Source organism: Phytophthora sojae (genome assembly GCF_000149755.1).
Source record: "Phytophthora sojae unplaced genomic scaffold PHYSOscaffold_3, whole genome shotgun sequence".
Taxonomy (NCBI): Eukaryota; Oomycota; class Peronosporomycetes; order Peronosporales; family Peronosporaceae; genus Phytophthora; species Phytophthora sojae.
Window position 1 is genome coordinate 2,791,668 of NW_009258117.1, and position 20,198 is coordinate 2,811,865.

The following is a 20,198-nucleotide window of genomic DNA, read 5'->3' on the forward strand; positions in this document are numbered from 1 at the left end:
GGTGCTAGCGCTCACCTATAGAAACCGTGTGCACGCATTGGTTGGAATTTCATATCTACGGGTACCGCGTTTTGTGAGGACACCACACTGGCCTAGGTAGCGAGGCGAGCGACGTTCAGGCACCGTTTGCCATCATTTCTGTTGCAGAAGAACTTGCAAAAGAAAGTTACTATAGAACTGCAAAAGAAATGCCCTCGTACTAGGTAGTCACTAAATCAAGAACTACTATAATTCGGAGTGCTTATCGATCCTAGAAACCTAAGCTAATAAGCCGATCAGCATTGGCTCAATCCAAAGGTCACACGGAGTGGTATCAGCCTGGATACAGCCATCAAGCTTCGCGCAACACACAGCTTTTCGCGCGCTTTTCCAACTTGCGCTTTGAGTTCGCGCAACACGCAGATTTTCGCCCGTGGGTTCGCTCTGGTATCTACGCCAATCAGCGCCCCCATCGTTTGAATTTGCGACGTGTAATTGGCCAGTCATTTCGCGGCCAATCACGCTCGCGCTGCGATCCGTGCCAGAAGATCGTTTCCGCGCGCTCAATCCCAAACCTTATTTCCGAAATCGCCAGCTACTGCTCCAGCGCGCTTCTCCAACTATGCCGTCGCCTGGCTCGCATCGACCGTCGCCGCCAAGGCCGCCACCAAGCTGCTGATCCTTACTCTGGCCGCCGCTATGCTCGCCGTGCTGCTCTCGCCCATGCCGGCCGCCGCCATGCTCGTCGTGCTGCTCTCGCTGTGGCGGCCGCCGCAATGCTCGTCATGCTGCTCTCGCTGTCCCCGCTACCGCTACGCTCGCCGTGACGCTGTGACTGAGCTCATCGGAATGCTGCCCGACGTTCGCACTCGCCGCCGCCGCCATGCTCGCTGTTCATCTGTCGCCTACGCCGCCACTATGCTTACCGCAGCTATGCTCGCCGTGCAGCAGTCGCTGCTCCGGGTGCCGCTATGCTTACCGTCAAGTTTTCTGGTGAGCTTCGACGCCTCGCTGATCTGGTGTTCCAGCGCCTCACGATGTCAATGTTGACATTCCCCAGCCCAACGTTAAATCCCTCTTCTTTACATGCACGTGGGTGGGTGTGCGGCCGTCATGCCCGTCGTTTCGCTTCTCGCGAGCTCGGTCGTGGTGCCCGATGCCATGTAGCGGGTTACGTGCACGGTGAGTGCGACGCCGAGCGTGTACAGACTAGAGCGTGAGAACGATACGCCTGATATATCCGGATTTAAAAGGGAATCATATGTGGCAGACACTACTTTATGTATTTTACATTGACTCTAATACCTGATCTCATCGGAAAAAAAGGGTATTAGTTGTTACCCGTCTCGTTCTCACGCTCTAGTCTGTATTTATCACTGTGAAAACAATGTTGAGGAGCTCTAGAAGCAGTTTAGGACATCTAGCAGTACCAGTCTATTTGTTATTGCCAAAGGAATCTGCTAAGCAATTCACCTGCGATGTCAACATTGGCACTTGCAACTCAATATCGAGATATTACAAGTATACGATCTGCTCTGTCGTGCTTCGTATCCGGATGTGTTTCGATTCGAAATTTAATATCAGTATAGTTGTATGATCAAGGTCAACAATGCCCACGTATCCGGATGCAAGAAGTGCGCCTTTTGCCCCCCCCTCCACCGTCACTCGTCGAGATGGCACAGAAGCGCCGAGTAGGCAGCGGGCGCGACGCCCAGCCGCCCCGGAAGGCGCGAGGAAAAGCAGCGAGGACAGTGAACTCCGAGGCATCTGGTAAGCAAAACGTATCTTTCACTAGCAAAGCGTCGTAGCGATATTATAGTAGACGTTCATAATGCCGCAGACGACGAGTTTGAAGTCGAGAAGATCATCGAGATGAAGTTCGTGCGTGGAGCCCAAGTACCATGTGAAGTGGAAGGGTTACGACGAGACGTCGTGGGTGCCGGAATCGAATCTGCATTGTCCTGAGCTCCTCAACAAGTTTAAGGTAGCACAACTTCAAGAGGCACGCGCGTTGAAGAAAAAAGCAACCCGAAAAGCGGACTTGCCTGACCGAGGTAGCCACGTGACAGCTAAAATCCCTGCAAAACACCAAGAGGGTTCTGAAGGTAACAAGCAGCACGTGTTTGTCACATGCTCTTATGTTGGTTTTGGGAAAATGTACTAACTGTAATAATGGTGCCCAGGTTCGGAGGAAGTGTACGAAGTGGAAAAAATTATTTGTGAAACTTTTCGTTTTGGCTTGTCTTACTTTGAGGTGAAATGGAAGGGATATTCCCAAACGAGCTGGAAGCCTGCCTCCAATCTGAACTGCCCTGACAAATTGGAGAAGTTTAGGCGTCGCCAGAAAGCAGCACGTCAAGCTATGCTCGAAAACCCAGCTCCAGCTGAAGTCACCGATGCTACCGGGACGGTAGGACATGACAGCCCTCGGAAAGATACCGATGAGAACGAGAAACCCAGTGGTGGATCTACAGCTCACCAAGCAAGCAGAGCATCGATTCCAGAAAATAATGGAGTGGGCGTAACCAATGATGCTGACAATGTGGCTACCGAGAGCCGGCAAACCGATGATCGAACCGAATATGACTACGAGTACGATTACCCGGATTGCTTTCCCGAGACTACCGAGGAAGAGGCGATCTCAAACGCAGGTGGTGGTGTTGAGCCTTGGGGTGACGGGATCTCAAACAATGCGGATGCGGGCGCTACGCCAGTACCGCGAGCAGATTCCAGAGGGTCAGACAAGGCTCCCAGAAAAAGAAAATCGCCCCGGCAGACAGCAGAAATAACCGCAACACCCTCGCAAAATCGACGTACTCTTTCGTCTCCCGGGAGTCGAGTATCTGGGAAGAAATCGAAAAGACGTGCGGACATGCTTGCTGATGAAGTGAACGTGGGTATTGATGACGATCACGAGGTGCTGGAATCGGATGGCTGTTCTGGCGAGAGTGCCGACGACGATTCTGAAGATGAGTTTGCAGATGAGCTTTATATTGCGGGTGATACCGGAAACGAAAGTTTTAGTGTCGAAACAGCAGAGGAAATTCGCGCGGTTGCCGGCCCCCAGGACTACATAACAGATGAAATGCTTCGAGGCATGTCTGACAATGGTTGGGAGTTGCTACCGGTAACCGACGAACGGGATGACTCGGACCTGTCCGGCGCTACGGATGTGTTTACGGACCCTCCTCAACTTACTGCCTCGGCTATAGAGGCAGCGAAAACGATGAAACCTTCTGATCTTTTTTTTTACTACATGCCGAAGACTCTCTGGACGGAGATTGCCGAGGAAACTAATCGTTACGAGCGTCAGACACGACCGGAAAGACTTCGACAGGCGAAGTTGTCCATTGAAAAGAAGACGGACGACATCTACAAACGCAAGGAAATGTTTCAAGCAAAGAAAAAGGCGTTGGACGCGTTCAAAGACGTACTTGCCGCGGAGATCATGCATTTTCTGGTCCTAGTAATATCCAGGGCTATTTGCCCGATAACGTCTCGACTGGAAGATCATTGGAAGACGCGAGCCCGTGGAGCGATCCCAGCTGGAACTTGGTCGCCATTTATGGTTCGCAAGCATTTCAAGGAGATTAACAGGTACTGTGACTTCCACGTTATATAATAAAAGGCCCACTAACACGTCCTTCGCCAGATTTCTCCACTTTACGAACAACCAGGCTCCGCAGGCTAAGACGGACCGGGCATGGAAGATTCGCAACGTGATAAACAAGTTACAGACTACTTTCAAGGGTGGAATGGAACTAGGGCGCTGGGTTGCATTCGACGAGATGGTTATCCCTTCAAGAAGTTCGCGGAACAATATACGAGTTTTCCTGAAGAATAAGCCGCACAAGTACGGCACCAAGCTGTTGCGGGAAAACCCACTACTGCTCCAGGTATGCTCATTTGCGCTATTTTATATAGTCGGTATCTGAACGCTGTGGATTCATGCTCAGGTTCGAGGTTTATTGCGGTAAGAAACAAAACAGTCAATTTGTTGACACCAGAAGTGGACCAGCTGTTATGGTTCGAAACCTTAAAGCCTTGTGGGAACAGCGTCGGGTGGATCGATCCAAGAAGCGGATCATCATCACTGATCGCGAGTATTCTTCGGTGACGTTGGGGTTTCGTTTGATGGACATGGGGTACTACAATATCGGGACGGTTTCTACGACGCGTCTTGGCTTCCCCGAAGACTTGACGACCGACAAAAAATCAGCTTCGAGAGGGATGCCGCGCGGCTCATACATTCTTGCTCGGAACAATATGAATCGTCAAATGTACTCGACGCGGTGGGTCGACTCGAAAATTTGCTACTTTGTGGCGACTGGGGCCTCCGCTAGACGTGCGATTGTGCGGAGGAAGCAAAAGGACGGCTCACAGGCAACATTCCGTGTCCGGAGTTTGTGGTATTGTACAACAAGTACATGGGGGGGTGTTGACAGTCACGACCAGTTACGTCTGCAAAGGTACGTGTTGCTCTGTTGCGGTTCTGCCGCCCATCACTTACGCCGAAAATGCTTTGGACTAGGTACTCCATTCAAAGAGTCATGCGACCGAAGAAATACTACAATATGTTTTCTACGGGCTTCTCGACATAGCTGTTATTAACGCATTTATCACCCACCGTGAGTACGCGAAGTCGGTGGGGGAAAAACCTCTTTCACACGCGGATTTTCTCATTCAGCTACACGAGGAGCTACTCGCTCTCGGAGATGATGAATTCCTGGAAACGGTGCCAGTCGCCGAAGCCGCTGTTACCGAGGTGGAGCCAAGAACTAACCAGACACCAGTTTCGACGGCGTACTCGCTAGCAAGCTCGAAGCATCAATTGATGGTGTCGACGGACAAGACAGTTCAAGTTTCGCGTGTGCAAAGTTTGTTCGGTACTGCGTGGTGCTGGCAGCCCTGGATCGAATCGACCTCCCGGTACAACGCGTCATTACTGCAAGCAGTGCTCCACTGATCGAGGAAGACTGTTTTTGTGTTCCAAGGCGCGAAACGTATCCGATGGTAATTCTGTATCGTGCTTTAACATTTGGCACTCGAAATGGAAGAACGGAGATCAACTTCCGCACTCTGAAAAGGTCGGACGGATCCGAATGCGTCGGTCGAAGGAGGAGTTACGCGCGGAAAGGATGGCCACAGCTTCCTCGGATGCTGTACTACCAAGGCAATACGAGACCGATGTTCAGAATGTCGATGGGGCTGCTTCGGTGTCATCTTCGCAGTTACCGCTTCCAAGTGTCACGCGAAACGTAGAGGTACAAGTGCATCAGCCAGAGCGGCCAGGCGCAGATGCAGCAGGACAGGATGAAAAAGGAGTAACTGCGACTGAGAGGCCCCCGGATGAGAGCGAGCGGGAGGCCGTGGCGGAAGTGCTGGCGGAGCTGCTCGGCGCGGTGGAATGTACGCTCAGCGGGGCCGAGCAGCAGAATGAGTCGGATAATTAGGTGGGAGTCAATATTTCACTGCGAAGTCGATCTTGACAAAATACGCCTGTGAGGGAGAGCGAAGCCAGCTTTGACCCAAGCTGGTTGTCAACGTTGAGATCTATGTTTCACTGCGAAGTCAATCTTGACATCTGCCATACAAAATTTAATACAAATACGCCTGTGAGGGAGAGCGAAGCCGACCTTGGCATCGACAGCGGCCAAGCTGGTTGTCAACGTTGAGATCTATGCTACAATAAGAGAGCGATGACGGAATATATGTAGGCATGGGCTTCTTCATTACATCTCAGCATCGCTAACAAAATATGTATGCTTCTGTGAAGCTGGGCTAAGCACTTTCCGACGTACTAGCGTCTCAACGATACCCCAAGACGAGGAAACATCACGTCGGTTTAATACGTCCAGACAGCAAGTCACTCGAGCGCAGCGGCTTCTTGGACTCGAGCTTTATACTCGAGCTCTTTGAAAAACCCCTCCTTGGTATGCTCCCGGATAGCATTCTCGTCGTACGATTCATCTGCCTCCATGGCGATATGGTGTTCAACATGGGAATCGAGAAAAGCGTCTAAGCGTTCAATATCCCACTCGCACAGGCGCTGTCGACGCTTTATCATAGTCAGCGTTAACTACACAGAGGTCAATGGCACGTTAGCGTTGGGAGTACACCTGGCACCACAGAACGCGTGAAATACCTTCGAGGCTTTCAGGGACGCTTGCAACCACGCGTAGATGTGACTCGAGTCTTCGTCATTCTGAAACTGCGCATACATCTCGTAGAGCTGAAGGGCGGCTAGAAATGCGTCTACATGGTTGGTAGACCTGAATCTAGGCTCGTAAACCTGTTGCATAATAACATTTGTTAGACTACGCCACAGAACTCAAGTAATTCGCATACCCACCCAGTCGCGTGAAGGTTTGCGTACTGGCTGGAGGGTGTGAAAGTCAAGGAACCCCTGGTGCCATTGAAATCTCTCCAACGTCTAGGCACACATCGGAATTGAGCCATCGTGACGCCCACTGAAACACCAAAGAAACGTGCACGTACCTCTCCTACAGACATCGGCTTGCCATAAATTTTCTTGTTGTTTGATGCTGTTCGGTTGACATCCGGCGTGAAAGCCTGTTGTATGCAAGCAGGACGGTTAGATATCAAATAGCCACCACAAGTAGGACATACATGCGCACCGGGACAGCCTCGTAGGTGTAGTTAGGGCCCGAGAGAACAAAGTAGGAGGAGCGGTCTAAGTCGGTATCTTGATCGCTGAGCTGCCCTTGGCTCTCGGAGCGCCCTCGTGCTGTGAGCTCCTGTAGGTTCGAGCGTTCTTCGTCATCGCTGCTGCTGCCACCCACAGTGCTGCTGCTGTCGGCCGCCCTGCCGTCGGTGTACATACTTGCGTCGGCCATGATCTTCTCGGAGAAATCTCCCCCCACACGATGTGTACTGTACCACTGAGGAGCGACCGCGACTTTTGACAGGTTCATTTTGACTGTCGCTCAATTCTATGGAATGCCTTTATTTTATTTTATACTAGATCCTTACACTAAAAGACATACTCACTGCATCCGCCTGCAAAGGCTGCTGTTGCAGTGAGAGCCTGTTTTGGCAGCACCATTGGGTATTATAGCCCTCATCGCTGACGTCACCGCCTTAGCCACCACCATTTTGGTCCTCGGCGATCCGCCTGCTTTTAGGCGCGCTCCGCACTCTGATTCGAGATCACACGATGGACTGCTTGATCGTCCGGCCTCGTCCTGCAGCGTCTTGTGATGGTTGATGCCATCGTTTAGCTTGAACACGCGCTTCTTCTCCTTCATTTAGGGCGCCTCACGCGAACGTTTGTCCGTGTGGGCTGACGTATGACCGCAGCCCAACAGAGCGGCTCTGAGAGCCGCCCCAGTTGTATCGATAGGCCTTGGGCGACAGCGCGTAGTATTTGCCTGGGTGCTGATGGGCTCGTAGTCGAAGCCCCCTGCTGCGGCGTCGGGCCTAGTGCCGGGCCTGCATGCTGTTCGGGTTCACGTGCTGCTGGAGTTCATGTACGCCGGGCCATTGAAGCCGCCGCTATTGGTGCCGTGGTCCAGGGATTTGTAGTAGAGCTTGGGAAGTTCGCCGCTGCGCTGGTGGTGCGGCGAGTGCGCCTGGTACTGCGAGTAGCCATAGCCCTGCATGGCGAAGAGGAAGGAGGAAGTCAGGCGGGTGTACTGCCGATGGAATGGGGGGGCTTGTGCCGCCAGCGCTTGCCTCGCCTGCAGTCGAGAAACACGTCAGCAATGGGGCAACAGGTTGGCTAGAGTGAGCAGCGTACCGAGATTGAGTTGTTCTGCTTTCGGTTGTGCCTCGTACGTCTCGTCGTTGCAGTAGAAGGCGTCCATCATGTGCCGTGCCGTGCTTGCCCTGGGATAGTGTCACAGCGATTGCCGAGCACGTCCATCAACCGCGATATTCACAATTCACTCACTTAGCGAATGTTCGCATTATCCTGCGAATTACGCCAAGGTTTTTTCAATCGAAATCTCGACAGAGCTTAATATTACGGCCGTATCCAAGCTTTGATTGGATAACTCTGACCGATGAGATTGACAGCCGGTGGAACCCGAAGAGTCGGGGCAGGCCGCTGGGGACCTCGCTTACCCTATCCCACCAGTATACAAATTTCTATATTAATCTTATCCGTGCAAAATCGGGATAAGAGCGGTCGCCGGTGGGTTATACCTGATGACTCGGTCGTGCTCGCCGCGTTTCTTTGCGAACACCCAGCGACAACCGATCGGTCGAGCACTCGGTGTCCGACGGACCAGCGTTCATGACCCGTTGTCCGCGTGTGCCTTGAGCTCCGCATTCATTGCCTTCACCCACTCCCACGACTCGTCGCTCTGCATGGCCTGCTGATACGTGATGGGTGCGTCGTTGGCATCGCCGACGTCTGCGGCATAAGCCAACACGGCCTCAGCCAATAGGCTGTCTTCGTCCACCCTTGGTCGCTTCGGAGACGGCGGCCAGAAGTGCTCATCGTCCTCCGAGTCATCTGGACCATCTTCTTTCGACTCCTCGCCGTCTGCTAAACCATCTCCAAGTAGTAATACCGGTTCTCGGGCGCGGCGGACCCATTCCGACTCGGGGTGGAAGACCATGTCATCATTCAATACCGGTCTCGCGAGTCGTCGGTACGTTGTCAGCTCCTGCATGGATCGCTCCGACGTCTCCACCTCATGCGTCTCCGTGTCCTCGACGGTCTCTTCCACCGATTCCATCGGCTCGTCGGCGGCAGGTCGTTGTATCTCCTCGGGCAGTGCCGAATCCTCGACATCTTCCGTCAACTCAATGATCGGCGAGTTCTCGATCGGCGCCATGCCGTAGATGCCGTTCACCTCGCGCTCGTCCAGTGTGACGAGGCCCGAGAGCATTTTTCTCCCGACCTCGTCTGTCGTCTGCCTGAGTTCATCTCGCCCAAGCACGGTAACAGGATTATCGTTGGAGTTTGGTGGTGCATCGGTGCTTACAGCCTTTGAGCATCCGAGAACATGGACCTGAGCTGATGTTGGTGTCATGCAGTCTCCGCTCAGACTCTGTGCTGGGTAGTCAAGCGTTTGGGGTCTGGGATGTTTGGCACTAAGCGTCTCCGGTTTGAGCTCATCCCTGATGTCTGACCGATGGCTTCTGCAGCCGCCGCAAGCATGAGCTCGGCATCCACTGTGACCATGTCGTCTTCGCCCAGATCGTCGAGCTGAGCAGAGGCGCTGATGTCTGAGCGGAGCCGGGTGGAGTTCGAGCTCAACCTCCCCCAGTGATTATGGAGTGGTTGTCCAAGATGCCGAGCTGAGTCGAGGAGCAGGCGCCCGAGCGGGGTCGTGCCGAGCCCGAGTCTAGCTTCTCCTGTGGTCATGGAGTCTTCACCCAAGTCGACAAGTTGGGCGAGGATCGAAGGTCTGAACGGAGCGACGTGGAGTCTGAGCACAGCCTCGACGTGATGACCGGAGTCTCCCCTCAAGTCGAGAAGCTGAGCGGAGCGTCGTGGACCTGAGTGGCGTGGCATGGGTCTGAGCGGAGTTGTCGGAGTCCAGTTGAAGTGCCGCGTGAAGGGTCGCTGGACTTAAGTCCAGACAGTGGTACTGACGGCGAAGTTGGTGGCACCGGCGAGTACACTCATCCGGTGAATCAGCCATGAGCCAGCCTACATTGGGTGCGACCGCCCAAGATCGCGGACACTTCAAGCGGATCTCAACGGCCTCCAGCGGCTCCAAGACGACGCCCGCCGACGTGGAGCCGCCGCATTGGCCAAGACCAAGGATATCGGGCGGATCTTCAAAGGCGCCCGGTAAGCATACAGCCGACGCTCTTCGCGCAGCCAGTCAGTGTGTACCCAGGGGGATATTGCGCCCCCACTTAGTGAGGCCTAGTTTGTGCATGTGTAAACATTTAAACAGAGTTCGTTTTGCCCCGAAGGACGCAAGTGGTGGAGGTCTTTGGCCAGAAGGTGTCTTGGCGATCATCCACACAAATTCAAGCTAACATATCAACGTTGTCAGAGTGCTTCGGTGCGACGGCAGTACGGTTATTTCATATTACTGTTACATCTTAGGGTGTATTTCATATTTTCGGGTGGAAGGTGATCCATTCTGAGGTTTAGGCAGGGTAATTGTATTGTGTGCTTGGGGACATTGGCGTGCCCCGGTGCATTGTGTGATTATTAGTATCGGTTCATTGTGGACCTGGTGCGCGGGTAGTCCCAGGGTGTGTGTGAGTGTCTTGGATTGGGACTAGGCTCAAACCGAGCACTAACTCCAGACCGGGTCGTTGCTTGACTCGAAGAGACGAAAGGAGAAGCCGGTACGATCCTCGCCCAGGCTCAGAGAAATAAAGGCGAACTCGGCCCAGACCCAGGCCGACCGGGAAAGAAGGGGTGTTGTGGTTCTGAGCCGGAACCAAAGAGAGGAAGTGGAGGCTATTGTGTGTGGTGTTGGGTTCATTAAGGAAAACCCGGGGCATTTCGGGCTGTGGACACGTGCGGACTGGGACTCGCCAAGTGGGGAGCGAGTTTCGTCTGGGAACACCTCCGGAGACCTTCAACATCTACAGCAGCTGGTGTGGCCGACGCGAGTCTGGGCCCACAGCGTAGCCGTGATCGAACGAACCGCCAAGGGGATCGCAGAGTGAGGAACACACGCCTCGCCCGCCCGAGTCGGAGCTGAGCCAAGCGTTCAAGCAGCTAAGCCTAGCGAAGCGGAGTGGGAGTGTTCGCTCAGCGGAAGGAGCTGAGCGGAACTCTCGCAGCGCTAAGCAGGGCTGAGCCAAGTGGTGCAAGGGCTGAGCGAAGACCAAGGTCGAGCGGTCTAGCTACCTGAGCCTTCAAAAAGCACGGGCGCTTCGTCACACCAGCTTCACCGACCTGGACACCTTCACCTTGTTCGACTCCAAGTCGTACACTCGGTAGCCTTTTGAGTCGTCGGCGTACCCAAGAAACATACATTTGAAGCTTTTCGGCTCCAACTTGGTGCGTCGCGACTTGTCGACATGAGCCTAACCCATAGACCCGAAGACTCGAAGATGATCCAGCCGAGGCTTCGACTTGAACGTCAACTCGTACGGAGTCTTGGCCGGGTGTATGCTGTTCGTCGACCGGTTGATCAGATAGACAGCAGTGCTGACAGCCTCTGACCACCATATCGAAGCCTCGCCCTAGTAGTGCAGCATGCTTCGAGCCTTCTCCATGATCGTGCGGTTCATCCGCTCCGCCACGCCATCCTGCTGGGGGCTATACGGGACCGTCTTCTGATGCATAATACCGTTCACCCGGCAGATCTCAGTCATCGGCATGTTCACGAACTCAGTGCCATTGTCCGAGCGCAGGCACTTAATGCGCTGTCCCCACTGGTTCTCGTACAGCTTCATGAACGACTTGAACTTGGTCACGACCTCGCTCTTCTTGGTCAGGAAGTACACCACGACGTGTCGCGAGTAGTAGTCGACAAAGGTGAGCACATACCTCGCTCCGCCCTTGGACTTCGTCTTCGTAGGACCCATCGCGTCCGTATGAACCAGTTCCAGCGGTCGAGTCGTCGCTGACGTCGACCGCGACGGGAAATGTGCGACCGTCTGCTTGCCCTTCATGAATCCGCCGCAAGGGGTCTTCGTCTGCTGTTGAGTCGTCGGGAGCCCGTCTCCGTTCAAGTGTCCCATTCGAGCATGCCATAGCTCCCACTTTCCGTCGACTCCCAAGTACTCGGTGTAGTACGCCATGTCCTGCTGGCAGTCCAGCAAGTACGCCTTGCCGACCTTCTTCCCCGAAGCGATCGCCTTCGTCTTGTCCCAGATGACGCACGACTTCCGCTGGAACTCGACACTCATGCCGTGTTCAGCCAACCTCCCAACCGAGAGTAGTCGCCGGTCGAGTCCGGGGATGTGGAGCACCTCCACCATCTTGATGCGCTTGCCGTCGATGCCCGTTAGGCGCACCGACCCTTTCCCAGCCACGCGGATCTTCTTCCCGTCCGCGATTGTCACATACATGTCCGCCGACGACTCGTTGTACTCGAACAAATCATCGCGGTGAGACGTCATGTGAGCCGTCGCCCCACTATCGATCAGCCAACCCGCTGATGGATTCTCCGCCACAGCAAACACCGATTCTTCGGCGGTGTCTCCATTTGCCTTTTCCAGGCAGTCCCGCTTCATGTGGCCCACTTCGTCACAGTTGAAGCACTTGCTCTTGAAGCCACCGCACTCCAAGACTGCGGAGTGTACGATTTTGTTTTTGGGCCAATGGCGAGGTACGATCCGTAGCGTAGCAAGGCAAGTGGACACGCCGAGTACATCGGAAGCCTAATCACGCCGAGTACAACGGGATGTTCTCACACTCACTGTTGTCATTCTTTATCGTGTACATGTAACGGATAGCGCCAAATTGCGTACCCTCCCCGAATTAAATACCAAGTTGAACGTTGGGTACATAAAAATTTCTTAGAACTTCAAATTTTATGTTAAGTTTAGCATGTTAACATCTTCTGATTGGCTAAGGGATGTCTTGAAATGGAAAATCACATTTTATTTTACATGTATGGATTACTTTGTCAAATACGGCAAGCAAGATCCGGTTGTTTTATCTTTAAAGTGATACTTGTCTTTGGCACGGTTTGCCATTTTTGGAACTTTACGCAAAATTACCGTAAGGTACCCAAAGAAAAAAATGGGTGATCTAAGTTCTGCTTGCATCTAACGGCATGACAGGCGTTGTGAACCAACTCTGCGCAACCTATGGGTGTATCCACGGTTTGAAGACTGGTACATGCAATGTACGACGTCTCAGAGGGGCTTTGCAGAACGTAGCTAGCTCCCTACAAAATATCCAGGCTTGTATCGTCGGAGCTACTTTGATAGTATACCCCCCTCCAATTTGTATATCTTTCACAAGTGTTCAATTCAATAGTATGCAGTATACAGAACTCTGCCAGGTCTATAAAGTGATCTCAGCGTTACCAGAGAAAAGGCTGTACTGAATTAGTTTATTTTAGCCGGGATTTGACGCTTGCTTAGTTAATCAAACCCGAGTAAAGCAGTGCTGAGCTGTTTCAGCGCTGACCTTCGACCAAGCGTGTTCCCACCACATCAGTGCGGATAGTAGCTCTACTTTGTACTACTCGTAGAGGGCTTAGCGGGTAGTGCGCAAATGTGAAAGTGGAATCGTAAAAACAGAGAAGATCGCACAGACTTTTCAAACTGCACAGCTTGGTACTTTTAGCCAAACAAAGGTATCGTGGATTTTTACATCAGTACCTTTGCCCATTCCCGTTCGTCTTGTTGTTGGACCTTGAAGTATTATTTATATGAGGTTATGTTTTGTATACCCGTTCGGTATTGAGGCAGATTTCTGTACAAATCGGCGTTTTCCGTTCGGAGTGAATATAGCCACATACGATTTCACGAGAAAATACGAAATATATGACGAGTATGTGCCGGACCAGAAATCTGATTCTGCATCGCTCCCAGCCACTCTTTTCATTTTGGAATTTGCAGGCTTCAAGGTAAGCAACGTGATGCGAGGCGCGCGGCGGCGGCGCGTGAACGATGACCCAGAAACGTACGTGCGTATGAACATGCCGCCTAGTGGGAAGGTGCGGTTGCGCACTTCTGCGGCTAGTAGGAGCTCATGCAGGCTCGTGAATATAGGTTGGAGAAGCTTTATCGCTAAAAAAAACATTTGAACGCCCACTTGCGCATGGATTGCGTTTTTGTGTTGAATAGCCACACGCAATGATGTGCTAAGAGATATCCTTCCTCGATACTTCTTGTATGATGCTTTGGGAGTGCACTCGTTACGTTGCCGCCTCTGTATCGTCCTCAGGGCGGCGCTTAAAACGCTGCACGCAGGATGTTATTTTTTCACAAAATGTACGCGGTTGAGGTTGATTTTTGAAGCACAAAAAGTCTTTTGCGTGAGTTGCATACGTGAACAGATGAGGGATATGTAGTTCTTCATGGCTTCAGAACTCGTTAGTATTAGTGATGAATAATGAACGCACAACTTCGTCATTTCCATTTTCGACTTGTCATTCATTTTTGGTCGCTTGTAATGCGGGCCACGCAAATCTCACACTCGTCTAAGTACGATAAATTGCAAATCTTGCATTCCTCTAAGTACGATATCCTAGACACATACTCGCCACATAATTTGCCCTTTTCCATGAAATAGTATCTGACTTCATACTCGTCCTTTTCCGTTACAGGAACAGCAGCCCCTAGGACGAGCACAAGATGTCCATGACGATCGGCAGCACTGCGTCCCAGTACCGAATAACCTTAGTTATGGGATACAACTAGTTATTAACTAATAGTTAGGGGATACAGGACAATCTGGCCAATCAGAACTCGCAAAACTAGGCGACTTTTTACAGCTCTTCCCGGTGTTATATTTGATTGTTGTATGTATCAGCAATTTATGCACTTTTTCGCAGCATCTCTCCGCTGCAGATCAGGTGTAGCTCATAACTAAGGTTATACTGAGATAGCATGTGTACCGTGAGGTATGCTGCTACGCAGCCGGCACAGGATTAAATCGGTGTCGCATGAAGCCGTGCGTGTATCGCACCTGTTTAAGTATCCATCATATATTGAAATTTTATGAAAGTAAACTTAATAGGTCATCTAAATAATTATCTAGTCGGTCTCTATCGGTGAGGAAGCATCAATCGCATCATCAAGTTTCATTCGAACCATTTCCCATTCTCACGCCCGACCCGAAGACGCAACACCAGGACGAAGTTACAGCACGAAGGTAAGTGCTTGGCAGGGCGCTGTTGCAGCTAATAGCTTGCTTGTATTTGATTATTAACAGCGCGGAGGTAAGAAAGTAACATGATATTATCGCAAGTGGGTTATTGCACTAAGAAGCTGCTTATCTGGTAGTTGTGGATGTTCATAATATAATACGCACAGCGCGGACGACTGGTGCGCCGCAAGTGCGGCGCGCCTAAGTCGTGTGCGCTGTACGTATATCTGTTCTGTTTTATTTTCGCTATCTCAGCCCCCGCGAAGCCCTAGTACGGCGTTGGGGAGGGTTAAGCTTAACCCTGCTGCTCAGATGCAGTATTGCATCGCTGCTAATAATCTCCCGAGACTTCCCACTGATCGGGTAGAGCTCCTTTGCCGATCCGTGCGATCGCGCGCAGCTTGACGAAGCCGACGAACATTTGGCGGAAGACCTTCCAGGTCTCGTGCACCATCATGTCCTGGGCGATCACCTCATCTACCAGCTGCAGAGATCCGTCGTGCTTGATGTTGATGCTGCTTCGTCGTCTGCCGGTGGACGCACCCCCAGCAGAACTGCGTTGTCTCTCCTGGCTGCTGCTGTCGAATACCTCGGTAAGTCGCTGGAGTTTGTCCAGGAACAGCGCCTGCACCGCCTCCAGCTGCGCCACGTCTTGGCTCGACACGGTGTTCGCTGCCGACGACGAGCTCAAGTACAGGACGTCGCCGCCGCTGTTCTTACCCGCGCTGTGCGTCGCCGGCCACCGAGACAGCGCCTTGGCCTGGATGTCGTTGTTCTTGCCGATCTGCCGAAGCTCCTCCAGCAAGTCGCGACATGGCTCCTGGTAGTCGTCCCAGGTGCTCACCAGCAGCTCGTAGCTCTGCAACGGGCTCGGCCTGATCTCAAAGGGCTTCGCGGACGCGTGTTCCAGCACCTGCAGCTCATTCAGAGCCTCCTTCGCAACCAGCGGGAAGCAGGCGGCAGCGATTCGGTCGCTCATAGGGTCCGTCGTTGGGGCAGCGTTAGGTGCATCACCACCTCCATCGTTGCATTTTGCTGGTGCCTTCTCAGTGATGTACAGCCGTCGGAAGATAATGCACAAGTCCTCGGAGGTGTAGGCGATCCCCGTCTTCTGCAAGATGCCCGCGAGCGTTTCCAGCGGGAGCAGCTCCTCGAACTGGGCCAGTTCCTCCTCCACTGTACAGCAGGTCACGCGGATCTCGTTGAGTCGGTGAAGAATGTAGCGCCGCCACTCGTGAAGTGCGAACACAAGGAACGCATTGGCCTCAATCTCCGACGGGGACGCGGCGCTCTTGCCGTCACTTGCTGCCTCGATGGCACGCAACCTCAGGCGTATCTTCTGGTCGGCGCTCAGCTTGGCAAACGCGGTCTGTAAGATGGTCTCAGCCACATCGATCGGCACGAAGTCCGTCTGGCCAGCGATCGAAGATGCGACCTGCGATGCAGTATCTGCACCATCGTGAGGAGGGTCTGGAACAGCGCTATCTGAGGGTGGCACAGGATTGATGAGGCGGAAGTTGTGCAGTCCGCACCGGAAGACTGCGTGAAGGAAGGCCAGCGCCTCATTTTGGCCCAGAAGCCGATCCTCCGGGCACGAGTTGCTCATGCAGCAGAGATAGCTGAACAACTGCGCTAACGGGTCCGTGCGTACAAGCGACCGGCAGGTGGAGAAGACGTCGTGGATCACGCGCTCGGCCTCGCAGCGCGTGCCGAATTTCCCGAGGAAGTAGTCGTAGATGAGCTCCACGAAGATCGGTTTGGGGGTTGGCCCGATGCCGCCGTTGAGCGAGCTGGACACGGACAACTGCAGCGGCGACGACCGCCCGGCGTGGAAGGCGCTGCTCACACTGCTGAGCTCCACGAGGAGATACGCCATCCGCATCGACTGCATCGACTGCCGCAGGATCGAGGAGATTATGAGTCGCAGCCAGATAACAGGCCGCTCTGCTCGTCGTCGACGGTAGTCCAGGTGATCGCTGCCGTACCGCCGATGCATCAGAGATCGCAGCACCAAAGGCGCTCCGTTGTCTTGCTCCAGGCGCTTTCTAAACGTCATCTGGACACGCCGGACACACAGCTTCTGCCTCACCGCGTCGATCAAGAGCTCCACCCTAGAAACACGTCGAGGTTAGGACAATACACAGCAACTAGGACATAACGAGCAACACGTACGTGGACTTGTCCCTATGCCGAGCGAAGTCGAGCAGGCCTCCCAATGCCTTCTCGATGCTGAACAGGTCCTTGGAGCTCAGTAGACTTCCTGTTGTCTCGCGGCGCACAAGCTTGGCTACTCCCAGACTGTCGATGAGCCTCTGGAAGGACGTCAGCATTCGCACTCCATCGCTGAAGCTCCCCTCCCGCATGGACGAGGAAATGTCGTACGCGAGCGAATCCGTCATGTTGCGCGTCCAGATGGGCAGAGCCTCGATCGTCATGCGGAGCTCGTCCCCAACGAAAGTGAAGAGTTTGTCGACCACGAAAGCTGCTTGGGAGCTGGGCGATAGGACGGCCGGCGTCCGTGACAGCGGGTTGGCTAGCAGTCTTGCCATGACGGAGCTGGGGCTCTCCAGACGCATGCACGTCGAGAAAAACTGCCACGTCTCGGCAGCGTCCATGAAAGAATCGAAGTTGACTGTGCCATTCCCACGCATGTACGCATTCCGGAAGAGCGTGGCCACCCAGAAGGAAGGAATCTCGTCGTTCAGCGTACGCAGCATCACGCGGAACTGCTCCATGTCCATCGACGTGTAGTTGATGCCCAGCATGGCTGAGAGCGACATGTTGGCTGCCGACTCGGAGGCGGATGCTGCCGCTGATGTCGTAGCAGTCTGGAACATGAGTCGGATGGCGGCGCGGCGATGGGCCTGTTCCTCCTTGTACTCGAGCATCATGAGTTCGACCCACAGGTTCGCGTCCACGAACTGAGGCGCAGGCGGCGCGTCGTCAGCGACCATGTCGTCTCCCATTTTGCTCTTGTTACGCCGGTCCAGCTTCGGTCTCTTCTTCTTGTGCACTGCCTCAGGCTCGTCGGACAGCTTGGGCTCCAGGTAGATCTCTGGCCGCTCCTCCTCCGGCACATTCGTGACCACGTACTCCAGTATCTTCTTGTCGAGCGCCGCCCGCTCTGCTTCGGTGGCCTTGGAGAGGATCACACTGGTGGCAAGTGATGCGTGGTATGGGGATATCCAGATAGTCTTCGGCACTCGTTGGGCTGGCACCTGAGGGGCGACGTGTTCGACCGGTGGGGGTGATACACCGTCAGGGTTCGTCGGAATTCGTCCAAAAAGAGCGTCGTACTCCTTGGTGAACATCTCGTACGATACATTCTCGCGTAGTGGCCCCCAGTTCAACCTCCCAGCGAGCAGCACGTCCAGAACACGGTAGCAATGGAGCATGAAAACCTGCTCGTCCTCTCCAAACTTCTCGTCTAACAGGGACAGGAAGAGTTTGGCCTCCAAATACCCTTGCTGGACCAGGGAGCGCACTCCGTAGTACAAGCACCAACGATCCTCGTCAGCTTGCATTTGGTGGTGCTCGGCGGAGGTCACGGCATGGGGGTCAATGGGGTCGGCACCAGCTTCAGCGTCAAGCCCCGCGTCAATCTCTCCTTCCTCGGCTATTGCTTTCTCCTCCTTCATGGAGCGCCACGGCGAGAACCACGCGTAGACGTACTCGGGCATGCGGATGCGTAGAGGGAAGACGCCACCTGTGCGCTTGCACATGGAGTCGTCGATCTGCTTGGCGAACATGATGGACCGCATGCAGCTGAATGTCCACGCCACTTCCCGTTGAGGTCGGCGCCCCCCAAGGTTTGGCAGCAGGATGCGGAAGTAGAGGCACTGGATCCGCTTCTTCTTGACTGGGAGCTTAAACCCCTCCGTCTCACTCACGATGATCGAGTTGCTGCGCTCGCCACCTGATCCTTTGTCACCTTCGGTGAGGCCTCCATTCGCAGACATCACGCGCAGATCTTGCTTGCAGCGGACACACACAGCAGTCGAGGACACCGAAGTTCGTCTACGCCCGTCACCTTTCGTGTATGGGGGGTCTTCTCGCTCGTCCTCTTCCTCCTGCTCCGCCTGCCTGCGCAGCTCCTCGTCTCGAGCCGCTCGCAGCTCTTGCTCTGCCATCAGATCGCTCTGCTGCTCCATCAACGACGCGATCATGTTGTCCTTGGTTGTTATGAGGTTATTCAGACTAGCGATCTGGTCGTTGCACTCGTCGCGCTCGCGGTTGAGCTCCTCGATCTTGTCCAGGAGCTGCTGCTTCTCGTGAACTAGTGGGCGTAGCTGTTCCAACTCTTCGCGACACTGCTCGAACTTCTGCTCCAGCTTGATGTAGTTCTCCCGGAGCTCCACCGCCTTCACCTTCTCCGTGTCCTCGCGCATCTGCCGGAAGATGGCGTTAAGTGCCTTCATCGTGTCGCCCATTTTCGTCATCTGCTCCTTCGAGTCCGTCACGCGGCGCTCCATGTCGCCCTTGACGCTCTCAAAGTTGGCCGTCAGCTTCTGGATCTCGGCTTCGTAGCGCTCCTTCATCCCCTGCGCGTCTTGCCTGTGCAGCTCGTTCGTCTGCCTGACTTCTTCTCGGAGCTGCTCCAGGTCCTCCTTTTCGCGCGTGAGCTCCTGCCACTGGTTCCTGTAGAGATGCTCCAACTGGAAGAACGCCTTGGCGTACAGGATCCGCGTCTTGCGCAGTATCACGCCTTGCTCGAGGAAGGACACGGTCAGCATGGACTCGAGCTCTCCGATGACGACGTCCGACCATTTCTGCTCGAAGAGCAGCTTGGTCAATATCTGATGAGCTTCCGTGGAGCTCTCGCTCGCTGTCGCAGCCGAGCTGTACCGCTGAGCGATCCGCGCATGAATGGCCATGAAGTCTCGGTCAATCATAGACAGCTTCTCGTCACAGGCCACGTCCAGGTGCTTCTTCTTGGTGGCGAACTGGATGGCCGTGTCGAAGCACCGGTCCAAGTCGAGCACGTCCACTCGACGCGATGGTCGCTCAACGCCCGTGATGCTGTTGCCTCGAATGGAGCTGGAGCCGTCACTGCCCTTAGAGCGCTCGTCGGAGCCCGGGAGGAACAGCCACGTCTTGTTCTTGTTCTGCGTGGCGTGGAAGCAGCTCTCGGCCATCTTTTCGATGGAGTAGAAGTGCGAGATGGCGGCGTTGTCCTCCTCGTCCGACTGCTGGTTACGTTCCCCGCTCGCGGACACTCGACGCGACTTCTGCGAGCTCAGGCTCCCAGGTAACACGCCCGTTGACTTGGACACGCCCAGCTCCATCCGCGGGAGCATGCCCACCTTCTTCACCTTGGGATGCCTATCGTAGCTCTCCACTTCCGGCAGCTCCATGGACGCCACTTGCTTGGCGAAGTTGGACGCGCGGAACAGCGAGCTCTTGTGGAATGGCTGCGCTCCCTTCTGGTTGAGCAGGAACTTCTTCACATCGAACTCTGCTTCGGGCGCTTCGAACTGGCGGTTGAGCACGGCACCTGCAGTCG

At 54.1% G+C, this 20,198-nt stretch overlaps 3 protein-coding genes across 3 annotated transcripts; 1 reads left to right on the forward strand and 2 right to left on the reverse strand.

Moving 5' to 3' along the window:
* Nucleotides 1-3,064: 3,064 nt before the first annotated feature.
* On the forward strand, nucleotides 3,065-3,914 carry PHYSODRAFT_494501 (hypothetical protein; the record flags this gene model as incomplete). Its single annotated transcript, XM_009524528.1, has 2 exons — nucleotides 3,065-3,576; nucleotides 3,632-3,914. The coding sequence occupies 2 exons, from the start codon at nucleotides 3,065-3,067 to the stop codon at nucleotides 3,912-3,914; spliced, it is 795 nt and encodes a 264-aa protein (XP_009522823.1).
* Nucleotides 3,915-5,845: 1,931 nt separating this feature from the next.
* On the reverse strand, nucleotides 5,846-6,914 carry PHYSODRAFT_245760 (hypothetical protein; the record flags this gene model as incomplete). Its single annotated transcript, XM_009524529.1, has 5 exons — nucleotides 5,846-6,058; nucleotides 6,125-6,234; nucleotides 6,328-6,358; nucleotides 6,478-6,552; nucleotides 6,618-6,914. 5 exons carry the CDS (start codon nucleotides 6,912-6,914, stop codon nucleotides 5,846-5,848), a joined length of 726 nt encoding a protein of 241 aa, XP_009522824.1.
* Nucleotides 6,915-15,752: 8,838 nt separating this feature from the next.
* PHYSODRAFT_383158 (hypothetical protein) lies at nucleotides 15,753-19,830 on the reverse strand (the record flags this gene model as incomplete). The annotated part of the gene is made up of 5 exons (XM_009524530.1): nucleotides 15,753-16,106; nucleotides 16,194-16,806; nucleotides 16,868-18,158; nucleotides 18,201-19,326; nucleotides 19,399-19,830. Coding segments are annotated over 5 exons (3,816 nt in total), but the record flags the coding sequence as incomplete, so codon positions are not given.
* Between the last annotated feature and the right edge of the window lie 368 nt (nucleotides 19,831-20,198).